At 41.5% G+C, this 18,691-nt stretch overlaps 1 protein-coding gene across 1 annotated transcript in view; it reads left to right on the top strand.

The window, feature by feature from the left end:
- The window catches only part of Prkca (protein kinase C alpha), a 478,497-nt gene that overhangs the window by 174,830 nt on the left and 284,976 nt on the right, over positions 1-18,691 (top strand). The window contains exon 3 of the mRNA XM_008843200.2: positions 12,720-12,802. Coding sequence (XP_008841422.1) covers positions 12,720-12,802 — 83 coding nt within the window. The remainder of the gene's footprint in view (positions 1-12,719; positions 12,803-18,691) is intronic.

Raw genomic sequence — 18,691 nt, 5'->3', positions numbered from 1 at the left:
TCTCGTCTAAGCAGGTGTCTTCAGTGCAGTGTTATTTGAAGTCTTGGAGTTCCCCAGGGTCTGTCCTGCTTCCTGGCCTTTGGCCAGGGGCTTTGTTTTCATTTGCAGAAGTGGTCAAGTGGGCACAAGCACAAGCATATGAAATTATGAATAGCAGAAAGACAGATTTAGCTTTGGGCCTTATCCTGATCTTGATCACTAAGTAGACTGTTTACTAAACAATATGAACTGTGGATGGTGACCCTCTCTGAGACTGTTATTGAATCAAAACTGACTTAAGTGGCCAGCGAGATGGCTCAGGGAGTAAAAATGCTTGCCTCACAAGCCTGATGACCGGAGTTCAATTTACAGAATCCATGTAGATAGAAAAAGAGAACAACAGAGTTGTCTTCTGACCTCTGCATCTGCACAGTGATGATGTGCATGCCTACACTCACAAATCGTACTCACATGCACACACAAATAGGAAAATAAAAGGTTTTAAAAGAGCACAAGATGCATTGCCTTAAGCATAAAATTACAGCCTAGGGCCAACTGAGAGAACAGAGGCAGCCTTACCGCTCACCCTCTCTAGGATCCCAAAGGCCTCCACATTTTCAAAGTCATTGCAGCAGAGTCCTCCTGAAGTCTCCTGATTCTGTGACACTCAGATTAGCTGGGGGCACTTACTACCTTTTAAATTAGCAATATCCTTTGCAGAGATGAAAGCTGCAGGTCACTTCCAATGTCTTTGGGTCCCTTGTACTTTCCCAGTGTGCATTTTCTGGTGGTTATATACCTGTGTGGGAGTCACATTATTATGTCCCACTGAGGACCAAGGATGTCTTGGAACAAACAGAAGCATCCCCCAGATGTGGTCACTGTGCTGTCATAACTGCAGATACCAGCTGGTGTATTAAGTGGAAGAAAGCTAATGATTTTAATTTGGATTTCTGATTAAACATCGTGTCAAACCCTTTAAAAGTTCTGACTTTATTAAACTCATTCATAATCATGAGCAAGTGAGTCTATGCAAATGTTTCAGATATTTTTGAGCTTCACAATTTCCATTTCCTATCAGTAGTTTAGGTTTGAATCACTTTTTTGCTTCTAGTCAACTATGATCTTATGGCACTTTCCCCATGGAAGTATTAACGGAACCCTAATTCATTCCTCTGGCAGTAGCTCATTGCTACTTTGGACTTAATGTCTCCTCAGCATTCATTGGTGATATTAGTACATTTGATAGATACAGAAGCACTGTTCTGTGGAGCTGTCGGGGAAGAATGTATTGAAGCCCTAACCACTTGTTTTGGCTTTTAAATCATTTATTTTCCCCCCTTCCTCTTGAGTCATTTAATTTCTAGAAATTGCCTTGATAAGTGTATGAGTTTTCTAGGGCTACAATATCAAAATATCACACACTGAGTAGCCTGAGAATGAAAGTTGCCCTTAGTTTTAAAGGCTGGCTGTTGGCAGAGCTGGCTTCTTCTGAAGGTTCTGACAGAGAATCTACTCTGTGACTCACCCCTAGCTTCTGGTGGCTGCTGGCAGTCTCTTGTATCCCTTGGCTTGTATAAGTGTCATTGTAGTCAGCTTCTGTCTTCACAAGATCTCTTCCCATGAATGTCCCCTTCCTATAAGGACAGGGGACATTTGAGTAGGAAGTCACTCTACATCAGTATACAAACCCACCTTAATTAATTATCTATAATGACTTGTCTCCACATAAGATCTCAGTGCCCTTTGAATTATGGAGGAAAATTGTTTGTCCATCTCATCTAATTAAATCTCATCTAATTTGTGTTTTTGGTTTTTCATTATTTACTTGTTCAGATATCTGCAAAAGGAAGAATACTGTCATAGCGACCATGGACCCATCATCTTGCAGCTTGGGGAATCACAACTTGTGTGCCATCCTCCCTCTGTCTACATTTCAGTCTTCACTGGGAGTCTCTTGGAAGGATCAGACACATATGATTTCACTTGTGCAGCTTTTAAGGACAGAGAATAACATGCTGTACTTTCTCACTCTGGCAGTGAAGGAAGAGAAAGGTTAAACTGCTCAATTAGACACTACAACATAAAGCTTGGTTTTTACACTACAGCTAATTAAGAGAAAAGTGGGAGATGAGGAGAACCAGGACATAGGGAGATGAGATGTGCGCTGTAACTGCCTCTTTTAGTGTTGTCCTCCCTCCTTAGACGTTGAGCTCCCCAAGAGCAGAAGCTCTGCTTAGACTGCCCTTTACCTTCATGCCTTGTAGGTTATAGCTTGCAGGGTAGGAGCTCAACACGTGGCTGCTGAGTAACTGAGTGAATGAATGACATTCCTCAAACACCTTTCACAGAAAGGTACACTGATATTCTAGATACAGGCGCACCCATAGACACTCAGAACCACCCATAGCTCTGAACAGACACACAGAGAAACACACAGAGACACATACGCATAGACTTCCCCATAGATAGACCCACACAGAGACCCACATAAATACACACATGGCCCCCACAGACATAGACAGACACACATAGACCCCCCCCACAGAAAGATACACACACACAGACAGAATCATACACACAGACTCCCCCCACAAATAGACGCACACGTATACACACATACACATGCTGTCCCCACAGAAAGACATACAGACACAGACAGACAGACACACACACACAAACACACATGGATATATACACAGACACACATAGAGACTCATATAGATTCCATACATACCTTCTCTCAGATATACAGAGAGACATACGTAGATATACAGACTCCCTCCAAAGACAGACACATACACACACGACGCCCGCAGACCCACACAGAGACCTACAGAGCTATATACACAGACTCACATACAGATCTTCCCCGGATACACAGAGAGAGACATACACAGACCACCCCCACACATATATACAAACTTCCTCCACAGATATACATGCACACAGACCCATACAGACACACAGTCTCACACATACAAATAAAGATCAGCACAAACACAGACACAAACAGACCCTACATACAGACCTCCCCTCCCTGGCACGTGCATATGCACATAGACCTGCCAGACCCTCCTCCCAAATACACCTGCATTTAGCTATAAGGTTAGAAATAGGTAAGAAGTAGGCTATGTCTACATGCTGAGTGATAATGCCATTAGGTAGATGGAATTAAGTTGAAAGCTACAGGTTTGTGCCTGTAAGAATCTGTTCTTCATTTGTAATCAGGAGGTCTCTTTCTCTCACCCTTCCCCGCTGTCTGTCTCCATCTCTGACTCCCCTTCCTCCGTCTTTCCCTCCTTCCATCCCCCTCTCTTTCATGCAACACAAGGACATTCTAAAGGCCAGGTAGTTCTAGCTATCTATATCTAACTATATCTTCAGCCCTTTAAAACTTTTTATTTTGAAGCAGGGTGTTGCTAAGTCACTCTGCTTAAACTCTTTAAATAACCCAGGCAGGTCTTGAACTTGTGATCCTCCTGCCTTAGGCTCCTTACAGGCCTGCACGCTCACCCAGCTCAGAGCCAGTTTCTTTTGTCCCTGCTTTTTCGTGACTCTCCTGCCACTTCTCAGATCACCTCTTCCTTTCCACCATCAACCACATGGGAGAGTGTTCCTAGTGCTTCTTTGGCACCTTGGAATTCCCTTCACTGGCTGGACACCTCACAAAGTTGGATCCGCAGTCTTCAAGGCCTCTGACTTGATGCTCTCTGCCTGCTTGCTTGTTGTGTCTACCTGGGTGATCAGTAGACATAACCTATTCAACTTGTTTAAAACAGAAACTCTGGCCTTAACATCCACACACAGAATAGCTTCTCCCTCAGCCTCCATAGTACTCAGGTCCTAGTCTCCAAGTTCATCCTCACCATCTCTGATCTCCTCCGTTCAGGTTCTGCAGCCTTCCAGTTCCCTTTTAACACATAGGAGGATGAAGGAAGCAGAAAATCCAGTCCAAAGTGGCATAAACAGTAAAAGCATGCATGATGCGATCTTGTTCTCAAGCATCCTAAACTATACGATGTCTGTGCAGTGTAGGCATGCATGAAGCCTGTTAACAGTCTTAAAAGTACTGAACAGTTCACAAGACCACTAGTCGGAATGAAGGTGGAGGCCATGGACACCAGCGCCTGGTTGGCTTCTCCCTATTCTTCTATGTTTCTAGTTCCATGCTCAGGCTCCCTTTTAGTTGCAAGATGGTTATCCCATTTGCCCCGTTGTTGGAGCCAGTAATCTCAGGAGAGTTATTGAGTTCCATCCTCATGCTCCACATTCAGTCTCTGTTCTTCAAATTAGATCTAAAATCCAACCAAAGAAAGGAAGCTCGGGAAGTACTTGGCAACATTCTAGAAGAGGAGGCTGAAGGAAGAGTTAAAGATGAGCACATGTTCAGAAATGGGACTACTAGGAGTTCTGAAAAAACTTTGGGAGTATGCGTCCAAATGCTGAGAGGCACAGTGTGCCATCTGACAAGTGGCACTCTTTACACTGTGTAGTATGGCACATTGGTTTGATTTGTTTCACTATCACTTTAATGTGTATCCTAGGAGAAGACTGTTTTCATGGCTACAAATCTGAAACCAATAATTTTCTTTTAACATGCAAATATAAGTTCCATTTTCTTTCACTTTTCCTACGAAGCTGAAAGTGGTTGACTTGTCTTAGAGATTTCCATTTCATTGTATTTTGATGTGATGTTACCTTTCATTAATCCCGTCCATCTAAGCAAAATTTAATTAAGATCATCTCACATGATGGCAGCCATTTATGCATTTTTTAAAAAAGAGCTTGGGCAGGCTGGGTGAAAAAGGCCTGCAGTCGCAGCTGCTTGGGAGTCTGAGAGTGATCACCACTCAAGGGCTACCTGGGCTGCAGAGTGAGTTCAAGGCCAGCCTAGGCAACTTAATAAGTCCCTGTCTCAAAAAAAAAAAAATTTTTTTTTTTTTTTTTTTTAAAGTAAAAAGAGGGTTGGGGGTGTAACTCAGTGGTAGAGTACTCACCTAGCACACACAAGGCCCTGGGTTCAATTCCTACTGTCACACAGAGGTCAGGAAAGCTCAGAAAGTCTAACTGCCTGTCCTCTCTTCCAAAGAAAGCTCAACTGTTATTACTGGGTTCTTTCTTGAATCCTTATTCTACTTATTTTCTATTGCTGTGATAAAACACTGACGAAAACCAGCTTGGGGAGGAAAGGGTTTATTTCCTCTTACATCTCCCAAGTGACAGTTCATCAATGAGTGAAGCCAGGGCAGGAACCTGGAGGCAGGAGCTGAGGTACAGACCATGGGGGAACGCTGCTTACTGGCTTGCTCCTTCTGGCTTGCTCAACTTCTTCTCATACACAGCCCAGAACCACCAGTGAGCTGAACCCTCCTGCATCCCTCAGCAATCAAGAAAGTGTCTCACAGACATCCCCACAGGCCAATCCCATGGAGGAAATCCCCCAGTTGAGGGTCCCATTACTTAGGTATGCCAGCTGAAGCATGCGGCACAGCCCAAACTGTGTGATCATGAACCCCCCCATTAATTTTGGACAATACGGAATTTACATGCCTATATTCCACTTTACATGATTATGACCAGCATTTCAAAGGATTTGTAGTTGAGAGTGAAAGGAAAGGAAATTTTTAAAAAGGGAAAATACAAAATGATCTTTGTGGCTTTATGTACTTATTTCCCCCTCTCAGTGAGCAAGACAGTCTATATCAAGTATAAATAGGGCTATTCCATCAAATATGTGTACGTCTAAGTATAGATAAAATGTCTCAACTGTTTGGTAAAGGAGCCACAGCCACAGCATGAAGGTTTTCATTTCACTGTTACTGGTACTTACTGAGCTCACTGATTGCATTTGGGGACGTCTCAGTCCTCTATGGTCCTGTGACTCCTTAGCTTGGAATCAAGCTGAATTCTCTTAATGTCCCCACTCTGTTCTGAGACCAATTTTACTGAGACTTTTAAGAAATGAAAGAAAACATTTTTCTTGGTACTTTTTCTTGATTTTTGACTAAAACTTAACTCTGAGTGTAAATAATCCATGTAAGGAAGAGTGTATAGTTAAATCTGTCTATGACTTCCTATGCCTCTTATTTATAAGGTCATAAATATTTCTGTTGGTTAAACACTAACATTTTTATTGTGATAAAACATGTTATATAAAATTTATCATTGAAACTCTTTTAAATGTGTGATTCAGTGGCATTAGCTCTATTTGCAATGTCATGTATGTGTGTTTGGGAATACACTTGTCCGGGATGTAGACATCAGGTATCTTCCTCTATCACTCTCTGCCTTTTTTTTATTATTATTATTTGACAGTATCTTTCAGTGAACCCTGAGCTCTCCATTTTGGCTAATTTGACTGACCAGGGAGCCTCAGAGATCCACCTGTCTCTGCCCCTCCCAGCGCTGGGGTTACAAGCATTCATTCCTTTGCCAGGCCTTTTTATTTTGATGATGGGTGTTGAACTTGAGTTCCCAAGCTTGCAGAGCATTGACTTTACCCACTGAGTCTTCTCCCCAGCCCTGGTAACCTCTTTTCTGTTCATTTGTGTCTAGGGCAAGTGGTCTCATATGCTGTTGCATGTGTCAGAATTCCATTCCTTCCTAAGGATGAATAATACTGAACCATATACAGTGTATTTCAGTTTCATATTCATCTGTTGAGGGATGTGTCTACCTTTTGTCTACTGAGAATAATGGACATTGGTGTACAAATATCTGAATTCTTGTTTTCAATTATTTTAGGTCCATATCTAAGAATGGAATTTTGGGGTCATATGGTGCTTCTATGTTTAATTTTGGGGGAGCCACTAAACCGTTTCTCCAGTACCTGCCCTATTTTACATTCGTATCAGCAACCAACATGGGTTCTATTTTGTCTGTATTCTTGTTGACACCTGCCAGTTTTCTCTCCCTTCCATACCTGTTGGTTTTTTTGCTCTTCCTGTTCCCTTCCCCTTACCAGTTTTCGTCTTTGCCCTTTATTCTCTCCCTCCCACTCTCCCTTCTCCTTTTCCTCCCTTTCTCCCTCCTCCTCTCTCTCATCCTCTCCGCCTTTCCCTCTTCCTTTTCCTCCTCCCCTCCTCTCCCTCCCCCTCTCCCTCCTCCTTTCCCTCCTCTCTCTAGTACCCATTCTAATGGGTATGAAGTAGTGATTAGTTCCTTTCAAGTGAACTTTCCCTTGGTTAAAATATTTATTACAAATTTAGTTTGTAACTTGAACCTGAAAATCAAGAGCAGCAACCTGATGTTTGGAATCTCTAGCCATTGCCCAAGTTTTCTAGGGCAGCTTTTCTAGACAAATAAATGCTGTATCCAGCCAGTCTGCCCAACTCCAAGGTCCTCTTTCCTATCTTCTTTCTGGAGGTGATGATAGAAGGTGGGTTTATAGCTTTCCTCTTTACTAAGGCATGGACATGTTCTATTTTCTCTGTCTTTGGAGAACATACATTATTTTTGTTTTCTTCTTTTTTGAGACAGGGTCTCATATAGCTCAGGCTGGCTCAAACTTGTTATGTAGTAAAGGATGATCTTGAGTTTGTAAATCTCCTTCTAGGATTACAGGTGTGCACCACCAAGCCTAGTGTACGTGGTACTGGGGATCCAACCTAAGACTTTGTGCATGCTAGGCAAGCACTCTACTAAGAGTATTCAGTAAGCCACTAGGTTTACAGGGTTCTGTTTGTTCTACAGAAACTCGCATATCAGTGAGACCCTGGAAACACGTGACCTTTCTGTCTGCCTCCTGTTGGGCAAATCCATCATGGGAATGGGAAGTTCATATGTGAGGAGCTGGGGAGAAGGGCTGCCGATGCTGGCTGGGAAGAGCAATGGATTTGGGGGAGTCACTGGGGAGTTTTCTGCGCCTGCAAATTTTAGGAGGAAATGAGGGCCTGGTTCTTAGAAAAATATTTAAAGAATGAACGTTTTTGAAGTGTATGGTGAAATACCTCAGCTGATAGCAAGGCAGCCACATTTCACATTGATGTGAAAATGCAGGTGACAAACACAAGAGACAAACTGTCTTTCCAAAGGGGCTGGATAAATATAGGATTCCTTTTCAAACATTTTATTATTTATTATTTTTATTTTTTTGTGCATGAGTATATTGCCTACATGTTTTGAAGAGGGTGTTTGGACCCCCCTGGAACTGGAGTTACTGGACAGTTGTTAGCCACCATGTAGGTTCTGGGAATTAAACCCAGGTTCTCTGCAAGAACGGCCAGTGCTCCTAACTACTAAGACGTCTCTCCAGCCCCAAATTCAGGGTTTCTTAAGAACATTCATCTGACTGTGAAGATAGTTTTTTTTTTTTTTTTTTTTAAAGATGAAAGACCTGAATGTTCAAATGATTAAATGGGAAATCAAAATGCTTATTTTCTCATCAAAATAAATTATGATGAGGGGACAATGGTATAATCGCTTTCCTTTAGTAATTGATCCTTCTAATAATTACAGTGAATCAAAGATGTCTTTGTGCCCAGGGGAGTGAGCTGATCAGATTAATGTAGGTCTCCCCAGCACACTGCTTTATTACCCATCCTTGGAGAGTTTCCAATCAAGATACTTTTAGCAGAAGCACTCCTCTCAGGGCTCCTAGGAGCTCAGCACTGCCCTTTGATTGTCTCAACACTGCCTGGAAATTTAGTTTCAGGCTTACCTTCTCCTGCTGGACCAGGCAGAGAAAGCATGCATGCTGGGTGTGGAGTCAGCATACTCCAACCCAAGAGAACCCATTTCTAGGCAGTTCCTCCTCTAAAGGGCTGCTCACTGAGGAGCTCTCCAGCTACTAACTCTCTGCAAATGGTTCCAACTCACGTCTAACTCCTTGTTTGTTCAATGCCAAGCATGCATTTTTTATTGTTTTTAAATGTGTATTTCTACAGTGACATTGTATTATGACCACTTCAAAAAATATCTATAAAGAAAAGAGTTAATTATCCCTTATTGTACTTTTCCAGTACTTACCCATGTCTTCATCCTCTGGGTATGTGGATGTACGTATCCACAGACTTTTTACGCATCGCTTCGATGAGCTATGTTGGCACCAGTCTTAGTACCCTATTTGCCTCTGAAATCCTGTTGAGGCAGGCTAGAAAGACAGAGAGAATTAAGGGACATGGAAAGGTAAAAGACTCATGCCAGTCTTGTTAAAGTCTCTTGTCAGATAAGAGTCAAGAATCCTAGCACATGGGCTAGAGAAATGGCTCAGAGGTTAAAAGCACTGGATGCTCTTGCAGAGGACCTGGGTTTGGGTCCCAGCACCCACCTGGAGGCTAACAATTGTCCATAACTCCAGTTTTAAGGGATCTGATGTCCTCTTCTACCCTCTGTGGCACTACATACAAGTTATGTGCTTATATTCAGGCAAATACACATACACACAAAATAAGAATGAATAATCTCTTTTTGAGCTTAAAAAATCAATTCCAGCACAAGTAACAAAATTTTCTCTAGAGGTTGCCTACATAGAGACAATATTCCTTTTATAGTGAGTTATTTCAAATAAAAATATTAAAATAACAATGAATCATGGCTTAAGGTCTAAGCATATATGGCCTTACCCATTCCCCAGATGTAAACCTGAAATAACAAGACTATAAGCTTTTCTTTATGGTCAAACAACTTTTGCAACCCCTATGACCCCTGTAACTCTGTGACCTTGGGTTTTACTTTCAGCTATAATCCTGTCCAGTGCATAGGAACCACCCTATGATACCATTTACCAAAAAGAAAAGATTCTTTAGCAATCCTTTGAGAAGTAACTTCAGAAGTCACCAAAATCATTTATACGCAAAGACACTTAAGTTCAGTTCTTCCTTGAGAAGCTCACCCAGGCTTAGGTTAGGTATCCTTTCCCTGAGAGCTTCTCCATTAACCCCTGAGTTTAACTCTATGTTAAAATCTCTTAGTAAGCCGGGTGTGGTGGCGCACACCTGTAGTCCCAGCACTTGGGAGGCAGAGGCAGGCAGATCTCTGTGAGTTCGAGGCCAGCCTGGTCTACATAGTGAGTTCCAGGACAGCTGGGGCTACAGGGAGACCCTGCTTCAAAAAGACAAAAATAAATAAATAAATAAATCTCTTAGTAAACTCCAGCTTTGCCTCACCCTGCCTCTTATTGAAATTCTCCATGACAGAGTCAAGAATCAAGTTGAGGTCTGTAAAAACAGCTCTTTAGACTGCTTCAGGTGGCAGCGTGGAGCTAGGTCTCCTCTTGCCCCATTGCCATTGGCATTGTCCGTGGATTTGACACTGTGGAAGGGAGAGTGGGGTGTGGAATTCAGCAAACCTTAATATGCATCCTGACTCCTCTACATAGTGGGTGACTTTAGGCACAAGACCCTCATTTATCTGTTGACCGCTGAGTGTTTTCCCTGACTTTCTTTCTCATTCTGTAACTGGCTGGATGCTGGACACCTGAATAATGTTTTTCCATCTAAAAGCATACATATTGAAGCATATTAAGTAGTGTTGATATAAAGTTTCACTTTGATAATAAACGTGAAGGGACTGAACACAGTGCCTGGCTCACAACAAGGAGCTCAGTACATAGCATTCTGTGGTCCATCAAGTCTGATCACTCTTCTCCAATTTCTTTTTCATTTCTCAGCAGCCTAAATTATAACGGGCAATCTAGATATGTAAGAGGTTCTAGCTGAGTCTTCTGGCCCCAAACCTATTACCTCACATTCTTCCCACCATGGTGCTTGTATTCGTGAAGCATTGCTTTTGTCTGTTTCTCTTTATTCAAACTTTTCAGAGGTTTCCAAGGCTTAACAAAAATATGCTGATTTTTTTCCCCTGGCCATTCCGGACTCTCTGAGCATCTTCAGTACTTGGCTCAGTACTTGAATCCCCTTGGAATTTCAGCTCTCAGCAAACCTTTGGTCCTTTCTCACCCACTGCAATGACTTTCCCACTCGTGTCTCCTTCAGCTGATAACACATGTGCAGAAAGAAGTTGTGTTACCACTGACGCAAGAAGAAAACAGCGCAGGAACCAGGAACTCTAGAAGTTCCAACCTTCTTTGTGCTATATCTTAGTTGTCTTAGTCCTTTTCTGCTGCTTATAACTGAATACTTCACACTGGAAAATTTATAAATAACACGTTATTTTCTCACCATTATGGAGATTGAAAGTCCAAGTTCATGGTGCTGGAATCTGGCAAGGGCCTTTTGGCTACCTCTTCCAGACAGGAGGAAAACCATGGTTCACATGAGGGAAAGTGAAAGGGCCAAGAACAGAGGAGGCTGAGCTTGCCCTTTTTATTACATTTATTTATTTATTTATTTTTATTTGTGTGTGTGTGTGTGTGTGTGCATGCACATGCCTGTGCATGCCACAGTGCACACATGGAGTCCAGAGGACGATTTACAGGAGTCAGTTCTCTCCTTCTACCATAGGGGTTCCAGGGATCAAACTCAAGTTGTCCTTACTTACTGATCTATCTTGCCTGCCTTGAACTTGTCCCTTATAAATCTCATCTATGAGAACCAAATTATCATCCCTTAGTCAACTGCATAAAGTCCCTTCTCCCCACTCCACTGGAATGGCAACCAAATTTCAGCATGAGTTATAGAGAAAATGAGTATGCAAATCACAGATACAGTGAAGACTGTGAGTTCCCAAGTACTTCAGACAGCACATTGCTTGTTTGGTGTACTTTTATTATCCAACACAATATAATCAGAGAGACTGCACTTTGGAGCTCAGAGGAAAGGCTAAGTAGACCATTTTTGTATCCTCCATGTTATATCTTCCATTAAGATCTTTTGGGTATTACTTATTCATTTCTTTAATAACAACTATTATATTGCTTCATCTTCAGGGTTAGTTATCAAAATTATGCTGAACTTGGGATATGTTATTTTGTAATAATTTTCTAGATCTGCAGGGATTCTCCTGTGACAGCATATATAGCAGACAGTAACAAGAAAGTATTAGGGGGTACCTCAATTGTTTCTTCATTTCAAAGGGGAGTTTTCTGTAGATTCAGTTAGTGTCTCAATGGATCTATTTTTTAAATTTTTATTTTTATTATTCTTATTTTATGTGTATGAGTATATTACTTGGATGTATGTAAGTTCACCCATGTCATACAATGACTGCGGAGGTCAGAAAAGGGCATTGGATTCCCCTGAAACTGGAGGTACAGATGGTTGTGAGCTGCCATGTGGAGGCTGGGAATCAAACCCATCCTCTGAAAGAGCAGCCAGTGCTCTTAACTGCTGAGCCATCTCTTCAGCCCTATGAATCTGTTAAATTCAGAGTTCTACTGAGAAAGTCCTCTAACTCACACTTAGGATACTTCTGTATTATTTCTTATTAGTTATTATTATAGATATATTTTAGTTAACCTACAGAATATAGTATTTGCATACGTATGCGCACTTGTGCATATGTGTGTATATCTGTGTGTGTTACTATAAGATAGTACAAAGTACTTTAAATTTGTAACGCTAGATTTTGCCTTGGGAAACTATCTTATAAAATCTCTGACTCTCCTATCCCTCAGCTGTACAGTTGAGAAATCACAGGCTAAGTTTCCCGGGTTCCTTAGCATTTTGTATCTATTAATGATCTACAAGTCTAATCTAAACAAAATGTTGCTAATTTTCAAGTGAAATGCCTTCTGATTGCTGTGAGATTCTGTGTTGAAACTAAAATGACTCCTAACAGCCCTATTTGGTATATTGAATCTAGATCATTCTAATTTTCATTTTCTTTTCTCTCCTCAGTTTGCTGTTTTGTGGTTCACAAGAGGTGCCATGAATTTGTTACTTTTTCTTGTCCGGGTGCAGATAAGGGACCGGACACTGATGTAAGTAGCTTGGAAACTTATTTGATGTTAATGTGAATTGCTAAGAGGATTTATTTTTAATAAATGCAACTGTTGTTCTGGCATATACTGTTCATAAGAAGACTTCTCAGTTACTGTCATATAACTTTGTCCTGTAGCAGTGAATATGTTTGTTATCCTTTTGAGCTCTGGACTCTTTCTTAGAGCTATCCATAAAGGTAAATTATTAGCTGAGTAACCACATTGACTTAAATCCATCAAATTTATCTCTAAAAGTTTGTACACTACTAAGACCATCATTCATCTTGAGCGATGTAACAACTGCCCTTCGTCTGCTTCCTGAGATTGATGCTGTGTTTCATTGTGTATTATGAATGCTGCTGTCAAAAGGGTACCTGAAGCCTCTGTTTCACTGACTACCATCTATAAAGATGCCCAATAATTTTACTTATTTGTGCCCTGATTCTGTCTTCTCTATTGAGCATCTATTCTTTCCAAAATACAAGTCTAGCAACAGACTTTGAGAAACAGCAGAAAGGAAAAAGCAGGACTGTCCAAAATATATTAAGTGAAAGGAAACTTAGGTGTCATTTGAAAATAAAATAGGCATTTCTCTTCTGAATTTCTTTGCCTGGGTCTGTTTAGTTACTCATCCTTATTATGGTCTTCAAGTGATTCCCACATATAAGACTTGTTCCCACAAAGAAACTACTTTCAAAATGAATTTTCAGTTCAGGTAGGACATTTCTCAGAAGGTGACATTTCTTCAGTGGAGCTTCAGGAATTCAGATTTGCCTTATTTTAACCTTTGTAATGAAGGAACTTATCTTTCATGGTCCTGTTAAGGTGCTGGCAGAGACAATATTAATGAAAGCCTTAGGTCACCGTCCTTCCTCAGGGCTTTGGAAGGATGGAGCCAGAGTGGTCACCTCAGTGGTCACCTTGCTTTATCTCTTCATGTGTGAATTGATTATTGATTCTCTGTAACTGTGTGATACTGCTCATAAATAAATAATACAAACTTTATACAGGATAATGTTGTTTGCATAGGAAAGTCAAAAGATGATCATACTGAGCCATACCACTAAGATATTGGAAAAGCATTCAGGATATAGAGCTGTCCTGAAATGGTAGGATTTTCTTGGTTTGCCCCAGTCATTTGTGTGTATGTACTTGTTTATGTGTGTATATGGAGGCTAGGAGCTGACATTGGGTATTTTCTTCAATCACTCCCCACCTAATTTTTAAGAGAGCATCTCTCACTGACCCTGGAGATCACTGATTTAGCTAGACTGGTGGCCAGTGAGCTCCAGGGATCTTCCTGTCTCTTCTTTCCACCCAGCCCTAGCACTGGGGTTACAGACACATGCCCCTGTACTCGGCTTTTACATGGATGCCAACACTTTTCTACTGAGCTCTCTTCCCAGTCCATATGCTTTTCTGAATTAATTTTAAAGTCCCAGAATTATAGAGCTCTTGGGGGACTAGAGAGATGGCTCAGCAGTTAAGAGCACTGGCTGTTCTTGCAGAAGACCTGTGTTCAAATCCCAGCACCCACATGGTGGTTAACAACTTTCCATAACACCAGTTCCAGGGGATCTGATGACACACTTTTCTGGCCTCCTCAGGCATTGCGCAACATGGGTGTGCTCACACACATACAGGCATAACACTCATACATGTTAAGTAAAAATAAATAAATCTCAAAAAATGATTGATCTGGTCTGTCTTCCTTTTTTGTATGTTAGGGAACTGAGACTTATTGGAGAAAGGCATAAATGACCCGAGAACCATCATATATTGTCTAATGGGTTTGTGGTTGGTTCCTTCAAAAACCAGGTCCTAAAAGGAAAGCGAGAGGCAATGGGTTTTGCCATCAGTGGAGCAGGTTGGTAGTGTGGTGTGCATGGGCAGTTTTAGTCAAGTACTTACATAAGTGCCAAAGGGCACAAGAAAGGCCAGTTGAAAAAATGGAAGGATAGGGAAAAATAAAGTCAAACTTAAGAGGAAAAAAAGCTACTTCCAAGCATGTTTTCCAGACACAATAGGGCAAGTGCACATATGAACTCATACTGGTTCTGCCAGCATGCACAAGACCTGCTCAAGCTGAAGCCAGATAAAATCCCAGAATGAAGAGGGGAGGTGGACATAATGTCACATCTCTAGGTGAGGAGCTATCTGCTGCTGGGAGAGGGAGAGTCAGTTTTCTTTAAGGTATGGCCCCTATAGGTTGACCACCCTCAGTGGATGGCCACATACGTGAGTACATAAGTAACACACATTAAACTTGATGGGATTAAAATAAAAAGAATACCTGTATCCCAAATGGCACCCCCCCACATTGGGGCCCATATACTCTGTCACCCCTGTTACTGTCCACTGTGTTGTCAATGCCCCCAGCCGTTTCCCAGTGCTAGTCCATCCACTGAGGCTGGTCAGCCTATCTAGTGTTCCTTGTTTTAGGAAGATCAGCTGTTCCTCATGTAGCAGCAATCAGTTGCCAATATTCCTTTAAATAAGATTGGGGTCTGCTGTTCATCTTCCCAGTTCTATGCTGGGTTACTGTCTGGAGGTCTCTTGGGCCACCCTGGCCAACAACTGAAAGGAAGGTATCTCCTGTCTGGTGTTGTTTCTTGTTATGTAGCCTTAGAATAAGATTGTTTCGGATGTTCTATATGAAATACATACGCAAAAATAAACAAATAAAAAAGATGAGTTATATTTGAGGAAGAAGCATAAAAATTTGCTTCATGTTAATTAGTAGATGTGAAAAACATTACCATTGAAATCTACCTGATGACTTTATATCCATGCTTAGGTGCCAGGAATCTCAAAGTAACCGACTATGGCTAGTAATAATCAGATATATACAGGTTAGAGATGCATGCACAAACATCTAAGTGTTGGTTGCATAGAAAATTAGTTTTTCTGTATGAAACAGTATATTTTAAAATGAAATGGAGATCTTTTTTAAAGGTTAAAACCTCATTCCATTTTAGGTTTTACAGGGTTTATATTGAGTACAATATTGTACAACTGTATTAATTCAACTATGAACCTAAAAATTTACAGCCAGTTTTGAAAGAGATGCATCTTTGCTCTGGAAACTTTTATTGAATATGCCAATGCTGTTGTAATAAAATGCTTCTATTAATTATGTGGTCATTAAATAAATAATAAAAAATGTAAAGAAAATGAATACAAAGTTGGGAGGTAGGGAAGGGGCAGTGGGTCTGGGGGAGTTGGAGAAAGGAGGATGAATGTGATCAAAATACATTGTATTAAATTCTAAAAGAACTAATCAAAAGTAAAGGAGAAAAATTTTGAGGATTTGAATTAAAATTTGTTCATTGCCTGGGGAAGGGTTAAGATGCTCAGCTGGTGTGCTGCTTACTAGTGCTGTCAATGAGCTCAACCCAAAGGAGTCAGAGAAGTTACAAAGCTTATGAAATCCTCAGATATTGTACCTACCCTGCCATCTTGAAGATGATAGGAACAGAAAAGTACCAAAAAATAACCAGCAATACCCAGATGGCAGCAGCTCGTGGAACAGCGTTCGAAGGTCTTTTAGACACTTGGCGCTCCTCTCGGCTCAAGCGACAACCTTAACTGAAAGTCTACATTAGTTCAGGGGCTCCTGGAGAAAGATCCAGGTTCACTGGAAGGATGCTTGAAGATTCTCAGGTCAGTCTCCCAGCCTTTTACCTGCTCTGGAGGAGCAACGTTTCATTGCCAGGCCCTCACTCAAAGCAGGGAGGAAGGAAAGAGGCAAGAAGAGGCGAATACTTCCTAGGGTCTAAGAGGAATTTGCATACATCCTGAATAGAGAAAAGTGCAAAAGGCTTTTAAAGAACTGCTGTTAGGTGAGCTCAGACTCTGAGCCCAGAATCACAAGCTGGAAAGCATGGATGTTGGGGTATATGACTCTCAGAACAAGCAGTGCTGTGCCTAGTTTATGTTGGAAAGGCCACTGGAGTCTAAGAAGAATTCATATTTCCAGGTGTGCAGCTTTAGAATGCAGCTAGCGTTCCGCCCCTTCCCCTGCATCGAAGATTTTGTAAGGCGACAACTTAACAATTAAAAAAAAGATCCTTATGTAGAAAATAGCTTTCCCCTTTCCCCACCAAGTTCAGAGGTGGTCTGGGACACAGACTGACTGAAGAGGGAATAACAAGAGTTCACTCTGTGGAGGAGCCACCAGGCCTGTTCTCTTTAGTACCATTGCTCCAGTGCTCTGACAGGGTTCTTTTCCTTACTGTGGACATACGAGGTCAGGTATGGGGAGGGTTATGGGGGTTGAGTGGCCCACTCATCTCCAGACTTGTTCCTCACACTTCTGAAAATTATGCCTGCCAGAGCAGCTTCCTAGCTGTCTGTCCCTCAGCCTGGAGCACCTTCCTGCTCTTAGAACAATGTCCATTCATCTTCAGTTTTAGATGGACACTGTCCTTTTCACAAGATGTGTACCCTGCTAGAGGGAAAATGAGGCATTCTTGCCTTCCAGTATGTGTGCACGTATGTGTGAATATATGTAGATGTATATACATGCACGCATATTAGCACTTTCCGTCGTTTTCTGCTTTCTGTTTTACCTATATGCCTTAAGTGAGAGCCAAGCTGTGAAGCAGCTCTTTCAGAGCATCCTTCCAGGCTTCAGTGCTCATCACGCTACAGTGTAGCTTTCCCTGGCTGAGATTTGTAATCTATAAAGCTATCTGGAGAGAACGCACTCTTATGGACCACTTGTAACAACACAAATACAAAACAACTATTTACTGCAGCCATAGTCTCTGTACATTGGACATGGGGGTATTTGCCCTGTGATGGGGGTCTATCAAAGGCCTTCCCTGATGTGTGGAGGGATAGGCTTGCCTTGCGTTTTTGGTTTGCATTTTGTTGAACTGAGCTGTGCTGTTTTGATTTGCCTTGTGCATTTTTACCCGAAGCTATGATCTGTCTGGGGAGGGATTGTTCCCATTGTATTTTGTGCCTCTTCTGTCTCAACAGCACAGTTGAACAGAATTCAGATGACTTCCTGAATTGTCACTGTACCTCACTCTGGAGTCAGACAACATGTTTACAGGCAGAGTCAGAAGTTTACTCCTGCTTGCCAATACATTTGGCAGGGTATCCATGAAGGAGTTAACTTGTTAGCAGGTACTATGGCTTTCTTGGAGTGGGTGCACCTTCAAATTTATTAAATCATGAAACTGGCCCACTTGAAGGAGCTGGAAGCATTAACTGTCTACACTTAGAATGGAACCCAGAGTGAAAGTTTGAAGAGCTGTCTTTACTATGATCATGAGTCCTTTCCAAGAAAGAAAAAGAAAGGCTGCAGCATTGTTTAAAATTCAACATTTCAGAGATTCGTTTGTGACAAAAATTAAAGCATTTAAAATAAATCTAGAAGCAAATTTAATTAGTGAATCTGTTTCTTTCAACGTGTATTTTTGCATTTAATATAGAAATAGATGATTTTGTGAGCAGTTACACTGCCACAATTTTTATATTCCCGAGATGATAAAGAAAAGTGAGATTTGTATGAGGTCCAGCACTGCAAAGTTGTATGAAGTTCCTGAGTGTGGTCTTGCCTGCCACATCACTGACATCCATTCTTGACTTTGGTTTTCCTATTTATAAATATGAAAGGTGAGCTAGGTAATCTAAAGTTGGTTTTGGCCCTGGATCCCATTCTGTTATTAAATATTTACTGAGGGCTGTGGCTGTGTGAAGCATTCAAAGGTGAATAGAGTCCCTGCCCTCTAAAAATAGGATCATCCTCCAATTGCAAGGATGGGGCAAATGTGAGAACTGGGTTGCTTTAAGACTGAGTTGGATAGCTGCTGTACAGGGGAAGAAATGCAGGGCTGTTGCATTGGGGATATGAAATGACGTGTGTTTATTAGGACA

The sequence above is a fragment of the Nannospalax galili genome, unplaced genomic scaffold (genome assembly GCF_000622305.1).
Source record: "Nannospalax galili isolate Female #2095 unplaced genomic scaffold, S.galili_v1.0 scaffold781, whole genome shotgun sequence".
NCBI classification, from domain to species: Eukaryota; Metazoa; Chordata; class Mammalia; order Rodentia; family Spalacidae; genus Nannospalax; species Nannospalax galili.
The sequence above is the reverse complement of the archived record's forward strand: the minus strand, read 5'-3'. Positions and strand labels throughout refer to the sequence as shown.